The sequence below is a fragment of the Lissotriton vulgaris genome, chromosome 1_1 (assembly GCF_964263255.1).
Source record: "Lissotriton vulgaris chromosome 1_1, aLisVul1.2, whole genome shotgun sequence".
NCBI classification, from domain to species: Eukaryota; Metazoa; Chordata; class Amphibia; order Caudata; family Salamandridae; genus Lissotriton; species Lissotriton vulgaris.
Window position 1 is genome coordinate 1,763,065,173 of NC_141685.1, and position 22,194 is coordinate 1,763,087,366.

The 22,194-nt window shown below is 46.9% G+C and overlaps 1 protein-coding gene across 2 annotated transcripts in view; it reads right to left on the minus strand.

Moving 5' to 3' along the window:
• NR2C1 (nuclear receptor subfamily 2 group C member 1) overlaps positions 1-22,194 on the minus strand; it is a 477,706-nt gene that overhangs the window by 299,001 nt on the left and 156,511 nt on the right. For both annotated transcript variants that reach the window (XM_086919061.1, XM_086919062.1), the window contains one exon: positions 17,030-17,111. In XM_086919061.1, the coding sequence (XP_086775187.1) occupies positions 17,030-17,111 (82 nt within the window). The remainder of the gene's footprint in view (positions 1-17,029; positions 17,112-22,194) is intronic.

The following is a 22,194-nucleotide window of genomic DNA, read 5'->3' on the forward strand; positions in this document are numbered from 1 at the left end:
ACATTGAGGAATACTCCACGATGGTCCCAGTTACCTCCCGCCCAGTAGACATTTGGGGGCCATATCGCACGTATATCGCAAAACTTTCCCAGGACTCACAGTCACAGTCCATCAATTCCATAGTACCTGAGGAAGTGGGGTAGACACTTTGTGCATGGAGTAATATCACCTTTGCTACTGCCTGTACCACACGCCCCTTTAAATGGTATTGTGGTATTTAAAAAATGCATACACCACAATGGTTCCTGAGGCCCCGCGCTGGTCACCAATTACTGTGGTATCCCCATAAGAGGACTTTTTTCCCACACTTGTGTTCATGGCGGAATGCTCTGATTTATATGTGATGCTATTTGTCCTATGACGACGAAAATGTTTCTAGGAAATTGTTTATTGTATAGATTAAACCACTTCCTCTCTCTCGCATACGCAGATATGTACTTCATCTTCACTCCTCCTTTTTCTTTCTTTTTTTCTTTTCTTTCTCTGGTTTTTGTTACATATTCCCTTTTTGTTATTGAACTCCTTCCAATGCATTTTCACCATTCTGAGTTGTCTTTAAGCAAAAAATCGACATTCATCACGTTAATTATTGCTGATCCCTCTGAACGATTGTTTAATGTATGTACAGTATTCTGTGTCTCCAACAACTCAGTTTATTGATCCTTGTATATGTAAGAGTGGATTGTACAGCTGTTCAATAAAGAAATTAAAAAAAAAAAAACATCCAAAGCTGGTTCCAGCATTTCCAGGGTTTGTGGCCTTCATCCAGTTTTGCACAGCTATCTCTACCACCTCCCACTGGCTCACCTTTGGGACCCATGAAGCTGAGAGGCCTTCCAGTTAGATTTCTCCAGACGGGACTGCCCTCGGTGTCACAAAGACCCTCTATACTGATTTCGCTTTCAGCTCCAGTACTGAAGCCGCCTACGGTGCCGATAGCTGCAGGCACATCGATGTTGACTTCACTGCCAGAAGAGATGGCCCCAATTGTCCTTTCCAACATCGACCAGAGAACAGTCTAAATGTGGTCAACATCGCAACCGTATCGGACTAAAGTTTCTGCTCTCGCCTTATCACCAGGCAGGCAACATTCCCAGCTTTCACTTTTTGGCACTGACTCAGTTAACAATCCTATTCAGGGTGATGAGTTCGCTCAGTCCTATGCTGATGGCAATTAGTACAAGGTCCTACAAGATGCTATTAGGCTTGCCACATCTCTGACGTTGCACTTTTCTCCCCTGCTGGTCCGGCCACGGAAGAATCAACACCCTAAGCTATGGTTTTGGTTATGCTTAGGGTGGCTGAGGTCCTTGACCTCCAGATTCCCACTCTCCCCCCCCATTTTGTTGTTGAGAGAGCACATGGGGTGCTGGCTAAAACTCCTCGGCAGCAAGACCTTAAATACTCCTTGCTGTTCCCAGCAAGACTAAGGCTGATAGGTCAAGGCAAATCACAATTTTTCAGCCCCCTGGAGGCAGCAGGCAAATGGTTGGACACATGGGAATCTGCAGGGAACACATCGATCTCTTGGACCAAACGAAGAACAGATTAAGCAAGACCAACAAAGTGCCCTACAGGTAGCAGTGGAAATTGGTGGGACGCAAGGGGAGATTTCATCTGAATCCAGCGTACAGGAGAAAGACAGTGAAGAGGAACTATCCGAAGAGACTCTTTATTCACAAGCCTCAGTAGACCTCCCAAAGATCATGCCACAAACCACAGACGATGTACATTAATCTTTGTCTCAGTACTTCCAGAACGTGCTGATTGTGATGAAGCTGACATACACGCAAGTACATATGGCCTCGTATACGAATACCATGTAAAAATGTTCTGTAAAGTTTATTTGTTGAGGTTGCTACACACTGCGTAAAGTGGTGTAGTGAGGATGGGACTTAAAGACTTGTGTTTATCCGTAAACAGGTGAATAGTTAGGCATACAGGCCTGACCTACATTTGCATTGATTGCCCCAGTATATGCCTTCCATATTGGGAATTTTAAGGGGTAACATAAACCTGTCTGTATTGTAAACATACACCGCCTGTGCAGCAACCCCCCTTGACATTGTTGGAATGTCGTTTGATAAATCTAACGTTTGGACGATTGCTAGTTGCATTCTCGCCCTTTTGGTATTATATTTTCTAGTTGGATACAGTCATGCCATTCAACATGCGCTGGGTCATTGCCACTATCTCTTTGAAGATGAGACAGATTAGCAACAGTCATTATTTAGAGTTTCTTCCTCGCCCACAAGCACGATCCTTATGCAGCGTACACGCCGTAAACTCACCTATGTAGCGAAACCATGGCCCCAATTAAAATATGTACGTGGAATGTGAGAGGAATACATAACCCCTCCCGTAGATACTTAATTTATTCATATCTCAAGAGACATCACGTTCAGGTCACGCTTATCCAGGAGACACATTTAGCAGGGACATTGGTCAGGAACTTAGAGAGGAGGTGGAGGGGTCAGCTACATGCCACGAGTTACTCGGCGTTTGCTAGGGGCGTGCTGATTAGGCTCTGGCCGGGCACTTCTCTTCACATGGAGGAAACACTGATTGACATAAAAGATAGATATGTTATAATGCGGGGCAGAAGTTGATTAGGCTGACTCTCTGGAAGGATCTGCTGTGGCCATAGAAAGATTGGATTCTCTACCCCAGGCTTCACAACCTCCACCTTCATGATTGGAGATTGAGTGGCAACAGCTTAACACCTTTTACCTTCCTACAGGAATTTGTGATTTGGCGCGGCACTTGCCAGATTGGCCCTATATAGTCCAATGTTTTATTGTTTGTTCTAGGCACAGGTAAGTTACCATTCAGCCCTCTCGGCCTTCTTATGGTTGCCTGATCAGCCCTCCTTATTTAAATCACCTGTTGTGATGCTTTTTTTTTTTAAAGGCTGCAACATATGTTTCCCCCTTCTGCTTTTGTGATGCTCAAATGGGACCTCAACCTTTCCCTTACTTATCAGAAGTGTACTCCATTTGAGTCACTCTACAGTTGTCCAGTACGGCTCCTCGCCATCAAAACTGCTGTCCTCGTTGCCATATCCTTAGTTCAGCATGTGACTGAGCTTCATACTCTGTGTGTTCATTCACCACACACACCAACTTCTTCCCTGACAAACTGGTTCTGCGTACTCAGTCTTCTTTTCAGGAAGTTGTTTACGCTGGCCAAATTTTCACCCTGCCGGCATTTATGCTCCACGTTACCCCTCGAAGGTTTCATTGCATCAACCAGTGGGTCTTTGGGTGCCATGAGGACCCCAGCTATTGCACTGACCACTGGCCATTGGGGAAAGGGGGCTTCAATAGAGCACTGTACACGAACCCCAGGAAATTGTGTCTGACTGGTCCTAGGGCGCGTACGGTAGAGGTCTGGAATGGCGCGCAGAGGCGTATGGGATGGCAGGGCCGCCTTACAAAGGCCACCCGCCCCTATGGGAACCAGGTATTCTGGGTCGACTCAGCACCTGTGCTGGCTTTGAAAAGTGGGATATGATAGGGATCTCCACGGTGGGCGACTTATGGGTTAAGGGCAAGAAGGCAACGTTCTCTGACCTTCAAACTAAATGCCAGTTAGCGGAGACAGAGAGATTGCTACCTTCAGATCTGTCACGCCATTGACTCAGCCCTTCCTAAAGATACTCCCCTCCCAGACTACTCTCCCCTGGAGGACAGGCTCTTGTTGGATCCTATTCCCCGGAAGGCCTTCTCCCTCACATACAAAACATGGATTAATAACCGAGCCAATCCCATGGTCAAACTGTGGACGTCCTGGCAGGCTGAGCTGGGGGAACTACCCGACGAAGACTGGCTGGAGGCGCCGTCATCGCCCCGGGATGTGGCCATCCCGATGCAGCTTCGCCTGGTGCAGCTTAAAATTCTTCACCGAGTATTTTTTGATACTATACTACTACACAGACTAGGCAGACGATCTGATGACCGCTGCCTCCGACATTGTAACCAGAAAGGGACGTTCCTGCATATTATATGGGAATGCTCACACATACAATAATACTGGACGGAGGTCACCAGACAGCTGACTAGGACCTGTGACAAATCTATCCTCCCAACCCCTTTACTGTGTCTCCTCAATATTTGGGAAGCAACAGACCACACACAAGCTGGAACAGTCATGGGCCACGATGGCGTGGAGTATAGCGAAACAAAACATTGCTCAGAAATTGGGTGTGGACACCGTACCGCTACTAAGGGATTGGGCTATAGATATGGACCAGGCCATGATTGCCACAAAAAAGTCTATAAAGGAAGGGGGTGCCCACGTAAATGGGACCCCAAGTGGGGGCGCTGGAACAAATATAGAGGGGAGATATGTGTCTCGCAGACAATAGAACTAAGGAGAGAAAGACTCCGGAGATTAGGAGGGGAGGTAGATGAGATAATGACGCAAGTGGAGGGTGATTAGAGATAGATGGGTATGGCTGACGTTTCCTGACCCGAGAACGAGTGAGCGCCCACCAGTAGTTTATTTTGTCATTAGTGGAATGTGTCCTGTATCTCTGTTGGACTGACAATGAGTGTATATTGTTGTTATCTATTAACCACCTGTATACAAGCTGCTAATGCCATGTCCTTGCTGCTGCTTTTGTTTCAATAAAAATTATTTAAAAAAAAATAATCTATGACGCCTTCCAGGCAGAGGCTCGCAATGGCACTGAGTGCCTAGCCACACTGAGCCCGGAGTGGAGGGAGTGGAGGGAGAACTGTCTGACAGAATTTTCCCTCCCCTCCCTAGAAGATCTGAGAAAGATAGCTTTAAGCAGTAAATCAGGCTCCCCGTCAGACCCAACCACGCCTAAAGTCATCAGCATGGGGTTAGAGAGCATAATTCCCTGCGTGCAGCAGCTTTTAGAAACCTCCTTTCAAACCGGGAAGGTACCAAACATGTGGGAGCAAGCTATTCTCCCCTGAAAAAAAAATCCCTCAGCAGACATGAACCTAAAAAATAAAAAAAATGTAATCCGTATTTGTAAAGCGCAAACTACTCACCCTTACGGGTCTCAAGGTGCTGGGGGCCGTCGTGGAAATTAAGTGAGTTATTGCCCAGAGTCACATGGTGCTAAGCTGAGCTGCCGCTGGAGCCGGGGATCGAACTGTGAACCCTGTGCTCCGAAGTCAGCTGCCCTGGCCGCTGCACCACACCTCTACACCTGCGGGAGAACGAATAGTTTACCGGTCGGTGTAGTTTTGCAGCTTGAAGATCTTTCTGGATTCACTATGCTGTGCATATTCCGCGGTCTTGTGGTTGGGTCCAGATTCGTAGTCTTTTCTTTGTTTCTTTGTTTTTTTTTGTAGCCCAGGTGGGCGTCGGCGTCGCACCTCCTCGGGTGCATTTCTGGTGACGTCGGCATGCTTCCTGCGGAAGCTCCCACTCTTGGGCGCCATCTTCGGATTCTTTTTTCCGTGTTTCTTTCGTCTCCGAAGTGATGGCAATGTTCTATTTAGGTGAAATATTTTAACCGCTTTGTACTTAAAATCATTTCTACTTTTTTTTTTTTGACCACCTCTTCCCTCTCCAGCCTCATCTTTCTGGCGGAGGTGGGTGGGTTCGCTAGTGAATCCAGAAAGATCTTCAAGCTGCAAAACTACACCGACAGGTAAGAAACTATTCGTTTTGCAGCGTGAATCTTTCTGGATTCACTATGCTGTGCATAGATTTTGTAGCGGTTTCTCATTTCTGTGGCGGCTGGGTGGAAGATGAGCGTTTGTTATTGAATATGTGCTGGAGCACCTTTTGTCCGACTTGTGCTTCCTTGTTCATCTGAATATCCACGCAGTAGTGCTTCGTGAACGTGTGCACCGAAGCCCATGTTGCCGCCAGGCATATGTCTCGTATGGGTGTGTTAGCCAGGAAGGCTATTGTAGCACCCTAATTCCTAGTGGAGTGGGCACGTGCCCCCTCTGCTAGTTCTTGCCCTGCCCTTTTGTGGCAGAGTTGAATTGTTTGTGCGATCCATCGTGCAATAGTGTTTTTGGTTACTGCCTTGCCCATGAAACGGTTGGCGAATGACACAAAGAACTGTTTCGTTTTCCTGTGTCCCTTTGTCCTCTCAATGTAGTGCATGACCGCCCTTCTGGCGTCTAGGGTGTGCAGAGCTCGCTCTGCGCTAGTGCTTGGTTTTTGGAAAAAACTCGGTATCTGTATGGACTGGTTCATGTGGAATTTGGACACCACCTTTGGCATGAAGTGTGGGTCGGTCCTCATCACAACCCTATCATTGTGTATTTGTATGTAGGGTTCCTGTAGCGTTAGTGCTTGAAGCTCGCTTACTCTGCGTAAGGACGTTATTGCAACCAGGAAGGCTATTTTCATAGTTAGCATCTTTAGTGAGGCCTTGTGAAGTGGTTCAAAGGGCTCCTTCATGAGTTCCGTTAGGACTATGTTCAAGTTCCATGCCGGTGGCGGCACACGCTTGGGTGGTGCGATCCTCTTCGCTCCTTCCAGGAACCTCTTCACAACCTGTGATGTGAAGAAACTCCTGCCCATCTCACCCCTTGTGTAGGCGACTATCGCTGCCAAGTGAACTCGCAAGGAGGACGAGCTGAGGTTCTTTTCCAGTAAGTGCGTCAGGTATTTTAGCACTGTGGAGTCCTTCTTCATTTTATTGTGAAGCCTTTCTTTCCTGCACCACATCGTGAATCTTTTCCACTTTGCAACATAGCACTTCCGTGTGCTGGGCCTTCGCGCCTCTCGAAGGACCCTGAGGGTGCTTTCTGGCAGTCTCAAATGCGCGAACTCTATGTCCTCAGGAGCCATGCCACTAGGCTCAGGCTCTCCGGCTCTGGGTGCAGTACCTCTCCGTTGTGCATGGAGAGCAGGTCTTTTCTCCTGCCGAATCTGTGGGGTGCACTCTGTGTCATCTCCATGATCTGCGAGTACCAGGTCTGCCTGGCCCACTGTGGCGCGACCAGTATCAGGGTCATGTTGCTCGCTCTGCACTTGCTCAGTACTCTGTGCATCAGTGGTATCGGGGGGAAAAGCGTAAGCAAATGTCCCGGACCAATCTATCCATAGGGCATTCCCAAGGGACCCCTCTTTGGGTTGTCTGGATGCGAAGTTTTGGCATTTTGCATTCTAGCGTCTTGCAAACAGGGCCACTGATGGCGTTCCCCACCTGTTGAACAACCACCTCGTCTCCTGAGCATTGAGCTCCCACTCGTGGGATGTTGATGTCTGTCTGCTGAGCCAGTCTGCTTGAATGTTCTCCTTCCCTGGTAGGTGTATGGCTAGCAGGTCTATTCTGAGGGGGATGGCCCATCTCCATATCTCCTGCGCCAGTGTTGAAAGCGTGGTTGACTGTGTTCCACCCTGCTTGTTGATGTAGAACATCGCTGTGGTGTTGTCTGTCTGTAGTAACACCTTGTGCTTGTACAGTCTTGTTTGGAAGGCTTTCAGTGCAAGGAAGATTGTCTTCAATTCTAGGTAATTGATGTGCTTTGTCGCATCTGTTGGTGTCCACAGTCCCCTCACTTTGAGTTCCTCCATGTGAGCGCCCCATCCCTTCAGGGATGCGTCTGTGGTGATGGTCACTGTTGGCGTTGGGGGCGTTAGAGGCTTTCCCCTTGTTATGTTCTCCATGGTCCACCATGTCATCTCCTTCTGCACTGCGTGCGTCACAACCACTAGATCCTCCCAACTGCCTGAAGCCTGTGACCATTGTTCCTGGAGCCATTCTTGGATGGGTCTCATGTGAAGTCGTACATTCGGTACCAGGTGGATGCAGGATGCCATCATCCCCAAGATCTTGCTCGCAGTCCTCACTGTCCGAGCTTGTCCCCTCCGGTAGAGGAGAGTTTCCCTCACCAGTGCCCTTGCTCTCTTCTCGCTGGGGAACACCTTGCCCTGTAAGGTGTTGATCTGTGCCCCCAGGAAGATCTTCACTCGTTCCGGATCCATTGACGATTTCTTCCAATGGATGGAGAACCCCAGGTTTATGAGCGTGCTCGTCACTGTATGTGCGTGTTGCTTGCATTTCTGGTACGAGTCTGCTTTCACCAGCCAGTCGTCCAGGTAAAGGTATACGTGTATTCCCTGCCTTCGTAGGTGCGCTGCGACTGCCGCGAGGCACTTTGTGAAGACCCCCGGTGCTGATTTTAGCCCGAAGGCTAGTGTTGTGAACTGGTAGTGGCTTTCTCCGATCGTGAACCTGAGCATACGCTGGTGCTTTACGTTCATTGGGATGTGCAGGTAGGGGTCCTTGAGGTCTATCGTGACCATGAAGTCTCCGATCTGCAATTGCGGTAGCACCTCTTGCAGGGAGGTCATTTTGAATTTTTGTGTTCTTATGAATTTGTTCAGGAACCTCAGGTCCAAAATGGGTCTCATTGTCTCATCTACCTTTGGTACGAGGAAGTACGTCGAGTATATTCCCTTGTTTCTTTCCTTGAAGGGAACCCGTTCTATGGCCTGCTTTTGTAGGAGTTCTTTTGCTTCTTCCTGAAGCCGCTCTAGCTGTTTGTTTGCTAGTGGCTTTCTCTTTGATTTCCTGCTTGTTAGCCTCCCTTCCAACTCTATGCAGTATCCGAATTGGATGATGTTGAGGATCCACTTGACTGATGTGATTTCTCTCCATTCCTGGAGGTAGAATCTTAATCTTCCACCCACGGGTGTTATGTGGTGGTAGGTATCCAGTTTGTCTTGACCCCGGTGTACGTGCTGCCCCCTGGGGTCTTTCCTGTGGGCGGGCACACGGATCTTTTTGAAGTCATTTAGAGGCGGGCTGCTGGCCCCCTCTTTTGTGCTGTCCTCGTCCATTTCCTCTCCCCCGAAAGGACTGGCCTCTTGACTGGTACTGCCAGGACTGCTTCTGCTGACTCGGCTGCGCCTGCGAGTCTGCCTGGTGCGTATGTTGGAAAGCCTGGTGTGATGTACCTGGCTGGTTTCCACCCCTTCCGCCGGGCCTCCGTGACTGGATGCCCCTTTTGTTGCCTCTGAACTGCAATGCTCCCATGGATCTTGCAGTTTCATTGTCCTTCTTTAGTTGACTGAGTTTTTCATCGACTGTTGTACCGAACAGCGTCTCGCCGTTGAACGGTGTGTTCAAGATGCAGTGTTGCACCTCTGGTTTGAAGCCCGAAACCCTGAGCCAGGCGTGTCTTCTTTCAGTGACACCCATCATCATGAGCCTGCTGGAGGTGTCTGCTCCATCCAGGGCCGTCTTGAGGCAAGAATTTGCCGCATTCTTCCCGTCTTCCACCAGTTTCTTGGCCTTCTGCCTGGCCTCCTGGGGCAGGTCTTTCACCAGCCGTCCCAGCTCCTCCATGATCTGGTACATGTGCCTGTTTATGAGGGCATTGGAATTAGCCATGCGCCATTGGATCGCGGCATTCCGTTCGATCCTTCTGCCCACTAGGTCCATCCTTTTGCTCACCTTATCAGGTGGTGGTCCAGAAGTAGTGGGCACGTTAGCCCTCTTCCTTGCTGTGGCCATGATGATGGAGTCCGCTGAGACTGTGCCCTGAATGTAGGCTGGGTCCTTTGAGGAATGCTTGTACTTCTTCTCCGTTCTGGGAGTGACTGCCTTGCATGTTGCGGGCTCCCTGAACGCTTCCATCCCCTGAGCCAAGACGCTTTCGAGCATTGGCAGATACTGGCTCCTTGTTTGCGTGGGGAGTAATGTCTCGAGAAGAAAGTCTGCTTTCTGCTTCTCTTCGTCGAGCTTGAGTTTAAAAGCTGCTGCCGCAGACCTTATCACCGAGTTGTAGGCCCCGATGTCGTCCGGCGGCGATGGCCTCGAGGGATATGTGTCGACAGCCTCCTCCGGGCTTTCTGTGTCGACATCCAGGTAATCCTCCTCCTGCGGGTCAGAGGTGGCCGACTCGGCGTCCATCCTGCTGTCCTCTTCTTCCCCATAGCTGTAACTCTCGTAGGGGTTCTCGTCATCTTCCTGGTCGTCAACCATTTCGACGCCCGGGTCATGTTCCTCGACGTTTTCGTCTTCCTCCTCGACCAGCTCCACCACGGGTGGCTTGGTCTTGTGGGGAATCGTGAAGGTTTTCATCTTGGCGTCGAAATCTTTCTTTCGTTGCAAGATGTTTTCCATTTCGGCTTCGAGGCGCCTTCTTTTCTTCTCCATCTCGGCCGCGTGATCCGCACCGGGTGGTTCGGCCGCTCTCTTCGGCGCTTGGCTCGGCGCCGAGACTTTGACATCGAACTGGGTTTCGGGTCCTTGGACGGCGTCGGGGCCTTAGAGTCTTTCTCCCTCGGCGTCGATCGGTCCCTTTTGGGGGCGATTTTCGACGACTTCTGCTGCAACAGCTCTCGGCGCCGGGGACTCCTTGTCAGAGGATCCGCTGGGCCTGTGAGTAGTCGCGGACGCCAGGTGTTTCTGCGTCAGCGCTTTCGGGGCCTTGCCCTCGTGTTTGAGACTCAGAGTCTCTCGGGATCTTGGGGAGAGTCTCCTACCTTATCAGAAGTCTTTGTGTAATCGGTCTCTACGACCGTGTAGCTGTCGTCTTCGGCGGCAGCGTTGTCCTCTTCCTCTGAAGACATCCCCAGCTCGTACGGCGATTGCGTCGTGGCTTTTCCTTGCAGGGTGGTGTGCGCTACCCTCTGGCTCGCCCTCACACGACACGTCTTCGGGGCGAAGGCGGAGCAGGCGTTGCAGTCCTCGGTTCCGTGGTTCACCGGTAGGCAAAGGTTGCAAACCGGGTGTTAGTCCTTCTGCGCGTACTTGTGGTGGCAGTTACCGCAGAACTTGAACGGCGTGTTGTCCATCATCGAGTGTTCAGGGCCTCCCTGGCCGCGTGGACGTCGACGATCGTCGAAGTTCTCGATGCTTTCTCCTTCTTCTTCGCTGGTCAGTGGTCGGCGAAGTCTTTCGTAGTCTTCTGGTGAATTCCTTCTCCAATTTCAGTCTTTTCCTTGTACTTTCTCCAAAAATGTCTGGAGCCCAACGGGAACGATCCAGACCCGACCGCGGAAAAAAGAATCTGAAGATGGCGCCCAAGAGTGGGAGCTTCCGCAGGAAGCATGCCGACGTCACCGGAAATGCACCCGAGGAGGTGCGACGCCGATGCCCACCTGGGCTACAAAAAAAAAAAATCCGGACCCAACCACAAGACCGCGGAATATGAACAGCATAGTGCATCCAGAAAGATTCACGCTGCAAAACCCGAGACCTGTCTCATTGCTCCTGTATTTTTCAAAAATAGCAGAAAAGAGGGCTAACACACAACTGGTGTCGCACATCAAACAACACAACGTTTTCCACCTGTCACAATCGGGATTTAGAACATTCAATTCGAATGAGTCTGCCTTACTATTTGCCACATAGACAGTACGTATGAGGGTGGATGAAGGCCTGACGGCTGCATCGGTCTTATTAGACCTTAGTGCAGTGTTTGACACGGTGTTCCTCAAGATCCTCCTACACAGTCTCAAACTAGGAGCTCTGGGTGGTACTACACTGAAGTAGATGACCTACCTACAGGGCCACAGTTTCTGGGTTACTCATCCTCCACACACCTACAACAACATTGCTCTATCTCAAGGGGTGCCCAGAGATCAATTTTATGACCCCCCCTCTTCAATCTTAACCTCTCCCCCTTAGCGAAGATTGTGGAGATCCATGGGGTCTCCATCGTATTGTATGCAGATGATATGCAACTAGTAGTCACCCGCTCTCCTAACTCAGCGAAGGCAGCTAACAATTTTGCAGACTGCCTAAAAGACCAGGCATCCTGGATGACAAGCAATTGCCTGAAACTGAATGGCAACAAAACCGATATTGGTAGTAAGGAAATCCCCATCAATCTGGTCTTGAGCCTGGTGGTCAACAACTCTAGGTCCCGTCCCAAAAATAGAAATGAGTGGCTGGACTCTACATTCTCCTTCGAAACTCAGACCAGGAAAGTTGCAGGCAAATGTTTCGGAACCCTGAAAATGCTGAGGAAAACCTTGGACATTTTGCCTCACTCCGCTAGGAAAACTCTGGTTCATGCCCTCGTGACGTCTCAACTAAATTATGGGAATGTGCTTTACCTAGGCGCAACAAGTAAATGTCTACATAGGCTGCAGTGCATACAGAACGCAGCAGCACGCCTAGTTCTGAACCTATCCAGGACGGCTTCCTCCAAGAAAGCACTTGAGTCCTTACACTGGCTGCCCATAGCTAAGAGGATTCTTTTTAAGGCACTGTGTCTGCCACCATACCCTACAGAATAAAGGAACGGTCGTCCTGCGGGACCTCCTCACTCCTTATAGCCCAGGCAGACATCTCAGATCCACCAGGACTCACCTGATAGAGTTCCCAAGATTAGAAAAGCCTGGATGGGCGCACGATCTTTAAGCTTCCTGGCAGCTAAAAATTGGAATACTCTTCTTTTGGCTCCGTGCGAAACAGTCAGAGAACCTCTTGCGAAAAAAACTACACTTGGCTGTTTCAACTATAAGCTTGGCTATGTCTTAGCCATTATTCCTGGTTCACTTGATCCTATTTGTTTGCTGTTAACCATGGTTTTTGTCTGTTAGCAGCCATAGCGCTGGGACACACAAGCTGGTGTAACCAGGCGCTTTATAAATGTCAAATTATTATTATTAAAGTGGAACGATCTATCTACGGATGCTCCTGCTGCTGGGTAGTCCAGATGTGACTAATTCATTTATGTGCAGTGAGCGTGGATGTGTGTGTGTACGAGACAGATGTTGGCATCCACGTGTGTATCAGGCATTTGGTCAATTGATACTGGGGGAAGAGTCCTTACCAGTAGGCAACTTTTCTCCAATTTGGACACGGCTCCGATTTATTTTCCTCTCCCAACAGGTTATGATGACCATTACCAAAAACGCAGTATAAGCCCGTCAGTGGCACTGAAAATCATGACTGCAGGAATCTGAACTAAGGGGGCTCTACAGGAGAGTAGAGACAGAACTAATGTGATTTAACTCAAGAGTTCAGGCTGTTCTCCCCTTCCCAGGTGCCTTGTGGCATCAACTGCTAAGAACACTTGTGTGGTGCCACCTTTGTAATACGGACTGCTACTATATACAACATGTTGCAATTCACTTTCCATATCTTAATAAAGTATTTCAGCACAGTATGCCAGAACGGGATGGCCTTCATTGAGCACCCCATGCTCCTTCTACCTTCTGTCCAAGCTCTTTACAGAACTGTTACCACAAAACAGAAGCAGAAGCAACAGTCAATGTAGTATTCACCATTACAAGTCAAACTTTTATTTAAATGTTGTCTGTGGCTGGTCGTGAGAAAAAAAGCCTGTCAAAAATAGCTGGGTTCATCTTAAATCACAATGGTGTTGTGCTATGTTATGTTATATATGGTGTGCTAGGAATAGATGTTAATGGTGGAATCCTGGGGTCGGAATATTGCACATGTTCTGTTTGTTAATTGTTGCCAGATGGGGATTGTTGGTGTACACTATTATGAGTAGCTCCATAAAACCCACATTACTCTTACTGCTGTGACCTGATCTTTTTTTCAACTGTTGATAGGAATTCAAACGCATGCATGCAAAGCATAATGGAAGGGCCATCTAAAGGGCCATTTGTTGGATCCTATCTTTGCCAACTGGGATGGTGTAGAAGTCCAGCCTCCAGTTCCTGTCCCTTGGTCCGATCACTTTGTAGTACCTTCTACAATAACTATCCCTGCGAGTAATGCCCAAAAGTTTTCCAATGCTAAATATCTGAGTCGCAAATGGACTGCGTTCTCTAAAGCCAAGTTCGACTCTGCCCTCACCAAAGGTGGCAGACCAGGCGGGGATGATGCTGTTACAGCATCCGATAGACTGGATGAGCGCATTACTAATGCCCTGGATGACATAGCACTTCTCTGCCAAAAAAAAACATGTAGTAGACCTCATAAATCGGCCCCTTGATTTAGCGAAGAACTTCTCCTAGTTAAAGCTGAATGTAAGAAACTAGAAAGGCAATGGAGAGTGGCTTATCTTGATCAAGCCAAACTGAGATATATAGGCAGACGCAGGGAATATCATAACCTAATCAGGCGCGCCAAAACTAATTACTTCTCAGGTAGGATTGGTGAAGCTCACAACTCCACCAAGGAGCTATTTAAAATCTATAAAGAAATTTCTATATGTAGCTCATCTGCTGACCCTTCCTTGGTCTCAGTTGAGTCCTGTAATCGCATTGCCACCTACTTCTCTGACAAAGTGGCCACTATCTATTCCGCTTTCACAGGGGGAAAGGAAAAGGCAACAGAGTTCAGTGAAAACTTACAGTTAGACAAAGGCGTAAATAGGTTAGGCAATTTCATCATTCCACCCTCTAATGAGCTTCAGCGGATCTGTCGCTCTATCAAATCAGGGTCCCCCTGTGATCCGGCCTCACCGAAACTTCTTGGAGGGAGTATTGAAATCCTCGAACCTTACATCAGATGTTCTAGATCTCTCTTTCAGGACCGCCATTGTACCTAAAAGGTGGAAGCAAGCGATTGTGCTCCCGCTTAAAAAAAACGAACCTCAGCTGGGACAGGATGGACAACCTGAGACCTATCTCCCTTCTCCCTTACATGGCCAAAGTGGCAGAAAAGGTGGTCAATCTCCAACTTATGACTTTCGTGGATGAATCCAATCTTCTTCATCCCACTCAGTTTGGTTTTCGTTCACGCCACTCCACGGAGTGTGCGTTGCTCATGGCCACCGAGACCATCAGGCAAGGGGTAGATGAGGGACATACTATGGCTCTCATCTTACTCTACCTGAGTGCCACCTTTGACACTGTAGCACATTCCATCTTGCTACAGTGTCTCAACAATGGCGGAGTAAATGTGGTGGCACTCAGATGGATACAGTCCTTCTTGACGGAGAGGGGCTTTCAGGTTAGACAGGGAGAACACTACTCTCGGGTGTTCAATCTCGATCAAGGGGTTCCCCAGGGCTCTGCCCTAAGCCCCACCCTGTTTAACCTTTACGCCTCCCCTGTAGCCACTATTGTGGAAAGGTATGACATCCAACTAGTATCTTACGCCGACGACACACAGCTGGTCATCTCTCTGTCACGGGCACCCGGAATTGCGCCATTCAATTTCAGTGCTTGCATGCAGGAGCTTGCCTCCTGGATGTCTAACAACTGCCTGAAGTTGAATGGTTCCAAGACTGAAGTGCTCGTGGTAGGGGGGGGGGGGGGGGGGGGGGGCCGTCTGTGTGGTCCTCGGCATGGTGGCCCGACTGTTTGGGCCCTACTCCTGTGCCGTGTCAACAGGCCAAAAATCTCGGGGTACTATTCGACTCCGATTTGTCATTTGCTCCCCAGATTAATCGGGTAGTTGGAATGTGCTTCGGGATACTCAAGACCTTACATAAGGTCCTTGACCTGCTCCCTGTTGGTGCCAGACAGACTCTTGTGCATGCCTTGGTTACATCGAGACTCGACTATGCCAATCTCTTACATCTGGGCATCACGGCCAGAAGTCTCAACCGTCTCCAAGTATTGCAAAACGCCACAGCCCGGTTGGTGCTGAGGCTTCCTAGGAGAACGCCCTCTAAAGCCGCCCTGAGGTCTCTTCACTGGCTTCCGATCCGTGAAAGGATTACCTTCAAAACTTTATGCATATGTCATCGCATCTTTGGAGGTAGAGCACCCGCCCCCTCAACTGTCTCATCACCCCTTATAGACCAGAGCGGATGCTTAGATCCTCTGGCACTGGTCTGGCTGCTGTCCCCAAAATCCGTAAAGCCCATATGGGGGGCAGATCGTTCAGACTCCTCGCAGCCAAGAATTGGAACATGCTCCCTACTGAACTACGCCTCGAACCTTCTGAGGCCAAATTTTGCAGAGCCCTCAAAATCTACCGTTTTCGCCTAGCACTGCCCTAACCTTCCAACTCTCCCACACGCTCACTCTCAGCGCGGGGACACGCCGGAGAGCGTAACCAAGCGCTTTATAAAATTCCAAAATAAATAAATTGTTGATATCTAAGGAGAGGTAGGTTGTATGACACATTTTTATTGTGGGTAGGGTTCTGAATTCATGCTGAGAATTAAACACAAAGCACTGATTGAATTGTTCAGTCAGAACACACACACCTCAAGCAACACCCCAGATTTGCCAATTGTTGTACAGATTGCAGACTTTTGTTATTCGTTAGAGTCCAGTGCACGGAAATTGAGCCAAGATTTCTTGTTTTGTTTGCTATTGGATGAAGAATCGTACATGAAGGATGCTGAAGGGCTAACAAAGGTGATCAGATTTTGGTTAAATACGTTAGGGCACTTTTGGATGGTGTGTTAAAGCGAGAAGAACTGCTGAAATATGTAAGGGAACACACTTTCTTGTCACAGGTGATGGTGTGTCGTTGGGAAAGATAGGCTAAACCTGAGCAGTTGAAGGATAAAGATGGTCATATTACAGTATGACTACAAACTAACTGTAGTAGAAGGGACAATGCTTGGACATGATTTACTTATGTCACCCACTGGAAAGGGTAGAGTGCTTTAGCTAGCTCTTAGGGGGCTCATGGGAAAGGGTGTCATAAATTAGAAGGTGATAATGGACAAGGCAGTAGAACGTTTTGTGAGGGATTGTGTGTCCCATGTGCTCAGACTAAACAACTCAGGGCTGTCAAATTGATTCTCGGGCCAGAGCAGCCTTGCAGCAAACCTATATAAGATGTGGCTTGTCCATAAGGTATATTGAGTGATGGGCCAAGGCCCATGAAGTAAGGTTTATTAAGTGTAACAAAGTCAAGGAGACTAACTCTGTCTCTAGGCAAACCTAAAAACGAAATAATGGGAATCAAGGTTTTGCAAAGTGATCTGAAGGTCTAAATGAAGCGGAATAAAAGACTGTTGAAAGCACCAAAAAGTAAAACTATTAGAAGACGTGATAAAGAAGTAGCTCTTCCAAGGATGAAATCCTGAATCTCTGATTCCGCAACAAAATCCCAATTGTATGCAAATGGTCTTCAAGAGACAAACATCCGAAATGAGGCAAATTCACTTTCTAATCCAAATAAGTTCATGGTGTTTTAAGTAAACAAAAGGCATGCATTTTTAACATTACATTAATTCACCTGAAGCCTTATCTCCACATACTACACAGAGTTCCACCGTCCTGTTAAAGTTTTGGTCCAAGCATGTGTTGTCTGTTAAAATCTGTAAAGAAAAAACAAGTGGAATATTAATCAATCAACATTACGTTTTGATGCATTAAGAGAACACAGTCAAACCAGTACTGAAACATCAATGAGAAAATGGACAAAGCAAAATTCTTACATGCAAATAGAGACTGAACATCTTCATACATACTCTATAAACAAACAAAAAGCTCAAATGTCTTTAGAGAAAGCCTGATACAACTAAATGACCTACAATTAGTCTTTCAATCATGAAATGACATTGGTCTAGAAGGTCTTCCCAAATTCTGTTCAAACCTCCAGAACATATGCAATGTAGTTTCTGATAATGTTGGTGATATACACTGTTGTACTACAGATTCAGAATAACTGAGAAATCTTGCCTCATTTTAATTTGGATTTATGGTCAACAGAGGTACAAAACCAATGAATACAGGTTCCAAATAAAACATTTTGTCAGTTATGCAATCATAATATCAACAAGTGCACTGCTCATAACCTCACACACACACAACTATTTTGTCCAGTACACTATTTTAGTAGAAAACCTTAACCTCTGCAAACCATTTTTTTCCGGTATTTATTTTGCCTGGATTTTGCTAATTTGACGAACCTCAATGCACGCTGCGCTTGCTCTTTGGCCCGATCTTGCGGACTACCCTTAAACACCATAGTGCATGAATTATAGCCATGCAGAGCAGTCTCTAGGTGCAGGGTGGGGGTTCACACCTCTAGCAGTCATTCTCCATGTCCCCATAGACTACAGGGCAAAGAACTTGCTCATTAGGCTCGGTGTGCCTAACAAAAAGTAATGGTTCACTATTACTGTTCCAAGAACTTACAAATTACCCTCATTGTGCTCACACAAATTCCCTAATATAGAGCCACCAGGTACAACCAGTTGTCCATGTGCCCTGGGGTCTGGTGGTGACACTTACCATTTTTTCATGCCACACACTCACTTCACTTAACCCTCTACTGTTTATTAAGAGTATTCCTCTTTGTCAGGTCATCCAAAGTGATTTTTTTCCATAAAAATAAATAAATCTACGTATTAGTTCAAGTACCAAGTAGTACACCGATTCGTTTCTTAGTATACATTTTTCTAGGGTGGTGGGAGTTTTGAGGCATTTGATATCCGTCGAGAGAGGTTTGCACTTTGTTCTGGGTTGAGTTGTGCTCTATTGCCCACACATGAGGACAGCAAATGTTATCTTTCAGAACAGTATTCTAGGACTTCCAATTGTTGACAGGGGTTTTATCCCTGAGAAGACAGCTCAACTTGCATCATAGCTGAAAGTCAGAAAGAGTCTTACTGCATATGAAATAACTTTTTCAAGTAAAGACAGTCAGAAGCCAAGCTAAAAGCTCATAAACGAAGTCTAACATTCCTCAGGCCGGAGATGCTCATTCCACTTCAGTAGAGCGACCACAGGATATCTTTCAGATGTTCTTCTGGACTTAATATGGAGGTGAAGCGGTGGATACTTAAATGATGGACACCTTTGTTGAGCATTTTAATAGGCAGAGGAGGAGCTGCTGAAAATGATCAAGCACCTACCAGGAAATAGGACCACCAGCCCAGATGGACTGACAGTAACATTGTACTAGAAATTTGGAACCTTACTGACAAGGCTGCGTAATTTCTTCTTGCAAAAGAGGGAGTCGGGCCCTCTCTGAGAGGCACAAACAGGGGCAGCCAGCAGATCATTTAGTCATATACACCAATTTATTTGCTTAATGCTGATCTCCAAATAATATACAAAGATTTTGGTGAATAGAAGATAATATGCCCTACAGGAAACACCTGGCACATTTTGTGTTTATGAAGCACAGGCAAGCGTTCAATAACATTCATTGGGTTCTCCGGCTAGTTGAAATGTCAGACAGTACAAAGATCTCCAGGCTTGACACTCTGGTAGCACAGCTCCTAGACATTAAGAAAAGAGATGTTGAGGAGATCTAGGGGATGCCTTCTGACATGGCTCAACAGAAAAATTACTCAACTGCTGAAGAGCTAGGATTTCTCACACACACACCTAGTAGAGGCAATCTAAGCTGCTGGAGATTCTAGTTTTATATGAGAAAATATTTGGGTACAGGGTGAATCTGTAGAAATACAAGAAACTGCGGGTGGGATTACTGATGGGAGATAAGGAAAGCTTGTGGAGACAGTATCCCCATTTCATTAAGAGGAACATAAAATAAGATATTCAGTGACATATATTACCCCCACACTAGGAGGGTTATACAAAGCTCACAATTGATCATTTATCTTGTGGCTTGGCAGAATCGCTGACTTGAATGTGAATATTCTTCTGAGGCTATTGTGTCCATTTCAGACCCTGCCAGTAGTTATCCCAAAACTGGGTTTGGAATCCACCCAGACATCATGTGACAGATTCATTTGGGGAGGGATGAAACCATGGATAAGAAGAGTCTGCCTACAGTGATATAGGTGGTTAATATAAAAAGATTATCAGTGCAAACAACTTGGGATAGTTTATGAATGGTTGTTGAGAGAAACTGAAACAAGCATTTGCAATGCAATAGGTCTCGCATTTACGCACGTTTAACCCCTTCCATGCTGATGACGAACCCCAGCCGTCATGCACTACAGTGCTCGTGTGCTGATGACGGCTGGGGTTCGTCACGGCCCGCCCCTGTTCGTGTTGTTTACAGCACACCAGGGGAATCGTGGCCGCAAGGAAAGGGTTAAGCTATTGGTGTTGTATTTAGGTTTCAAAAACCAAAACATAAATAAAAAGCATGGTCATTTACAATGCCAATAGCTTTTTTTCCAGATTTATATAGTGCAAACTCAACCCAAAGGTATTGGAGCACTTTACATGAGCACCAGTTACGTTACACAAGGAAGCATTGATTATTTTTTTTGGTAGACAGTACCCTGCAAGGCTTGTGTTTTGGCAGTGGGTCAATCTAACTTCTTAATTTTCCCCAGTGTGTGGGAGTGAGTAGTTCGTCCAGTCATGGTTTTTGCTTGTATTCTTGACTTCTATGTACCTTAAAAACATTAAAAAATCAAAATGTCCCAGAATGCAAAGCAAAAATCAAGCCTGCATGAGCTACTCGTACATGCCCTGTGAAACTTGGAACCAGTGAGCAATACAATGGCAACATGGCAAAGTGTCATTTGGATAAGGGTGCAGGCAGGTTCAGCTTTCCCCTCCTTCACCCCATCGAAAAAGTTGACAGATTTCAGTACCTCAATGTACCCCTATGTAGCCTCAAATGCTGGCGTGAAGGAGGACAATCAAATCTGGGGCATCAATGGCGGGCAGACTGAGGATAGGTTGTAGCATCAGCTTGAAGGGAGGAGTCCTGGCGGGTGGCTGTATTACTGGAAGGGGAGTTCTGGTGCTGGCAAATGCTGCACCATGATCAATTACTGCTCATAGTTCCACATCAATAACTACAGAACTCTCAAGGTTTCCAGTTCCATGTACAAGTAACGCCTTACATTCCATTATAAATGAAGGACTAAAAGTAGAAGGATGCAAAGAAATCCCCCGGTGACAATAGTATCATTAAGTATGAAAACAGGACGTCTGAGCACTCTGGAGCGACCTACTAACTGCATGCCTCCCTCTCAGGCACCATTTAATGCTTGGTATATTTCTGGTACAGTTTGTAGCAATGCTGGTGAATTGGCTATACTAAGGGGTAAACACTCAACACTGTTAGAGATGTTTATCTGTTTTAGAGACAGTTTTCCTATCTCCCCAACACATTTTTTGCATTCTCGGACTTCCCGGACTTGTAGTCCTGTTTCTTCTGTTATAAAATCAGGTGTGTACTGGATAATCTACTCACACTTGAGAGCTATGCTGTGCTAGTCAATAATGAAGTTCTTAATGACGTGACCCTCAAGGTGCCACACGCAAGACCTGAACATGTCACACAGAAACACAAAAGAAACATGGAAATCTCACACATGAGCAGGCTGAGCACTTGGGAGCCCTGTATGCAGCAATGCTCAGACAAAAGGCATCCGAAAACAACGACAGATATGATTTCCTCAGTAGAATACAGAAGCATCTGGCTTTCTGATCACAGAGAAGAAAACATTTATTTCTTCACAAGGACATTGCTGAAGTATTGCAATGTATTACTGTCGGTAATGAAATTTGTGCTTCATGCCGATTATTAGACATTTGTTGTTCACATAAAGAAATCTTATTTGTTTACTTTAACAGGTGAATGAAGAAGCCAAGAAAGTGACTTTGGCTTTTTTATCACAAAATTCTCGGCTGAAAAACATATCTTTTTCTGAGTTTTCCTTCAAGGTTTTCACATGCGTTTGCTCGGTCTTCCAGTGTAGCAAACTGCTATAATCTCGATAGCCAAGCTAAAATAGCCGGTTCGCTCAGTCCCGGCATCTGCATTGTTCCTCACATACAGCTGTATCCATGGCAATGGAGCCCTACTCTTGGCAAGAAAAGCCTCAGACTGCAGCCTCATAAGAAGTAAACTTTGCCTGCATGTGCTCTTTGGTTATTTAGCTCACTGAGAGGATAAAAAACGGAAACTGGGTTCTTAAGATAGAAGTATTTTAATGATTTCACCTTGGGCAACAAAAAGGTAAGCTTAATAAAGGCAGCAGTTCCCCATTCATGCCTTTCAATGCGGCACTAAGTGCTACGAGGCACAGAGAGCGGAACAGATGAGGTACTTGCGCTGGCACGGTTAAGGCACTGAATAAGCTATGAGACTGCGGTCTACTGTCTCCCTGACAGAACCTTTTCACCTAGGAACAATGAAGATATTTTTTTGTTCCGAGTCAGCCTGTGGAGTGCATTCGTAGTGTGTTGGGTTTGCTCTTATTCATCAAGGCAGTTTTTAAACTCTTCATAATTCCAAACCGTGGAGCTAATACGACTTTCTAACTTCCCATGAAAAGTTAGTAATAAATGTTTCACTGCTTTAGAAAACAAGCGGGGTCCCGAAAGTGAAAGGAGGACCGCGCTGCAGCCGGAGCATGAGGATCTCTTGTCTTTATGGAGCCATGGGTTTCTAAAACATGGCCCCAAAAAGATAAGGAACTGCTTTGCCACAGCAGCAAAGCAGGCCATCGAATCCAC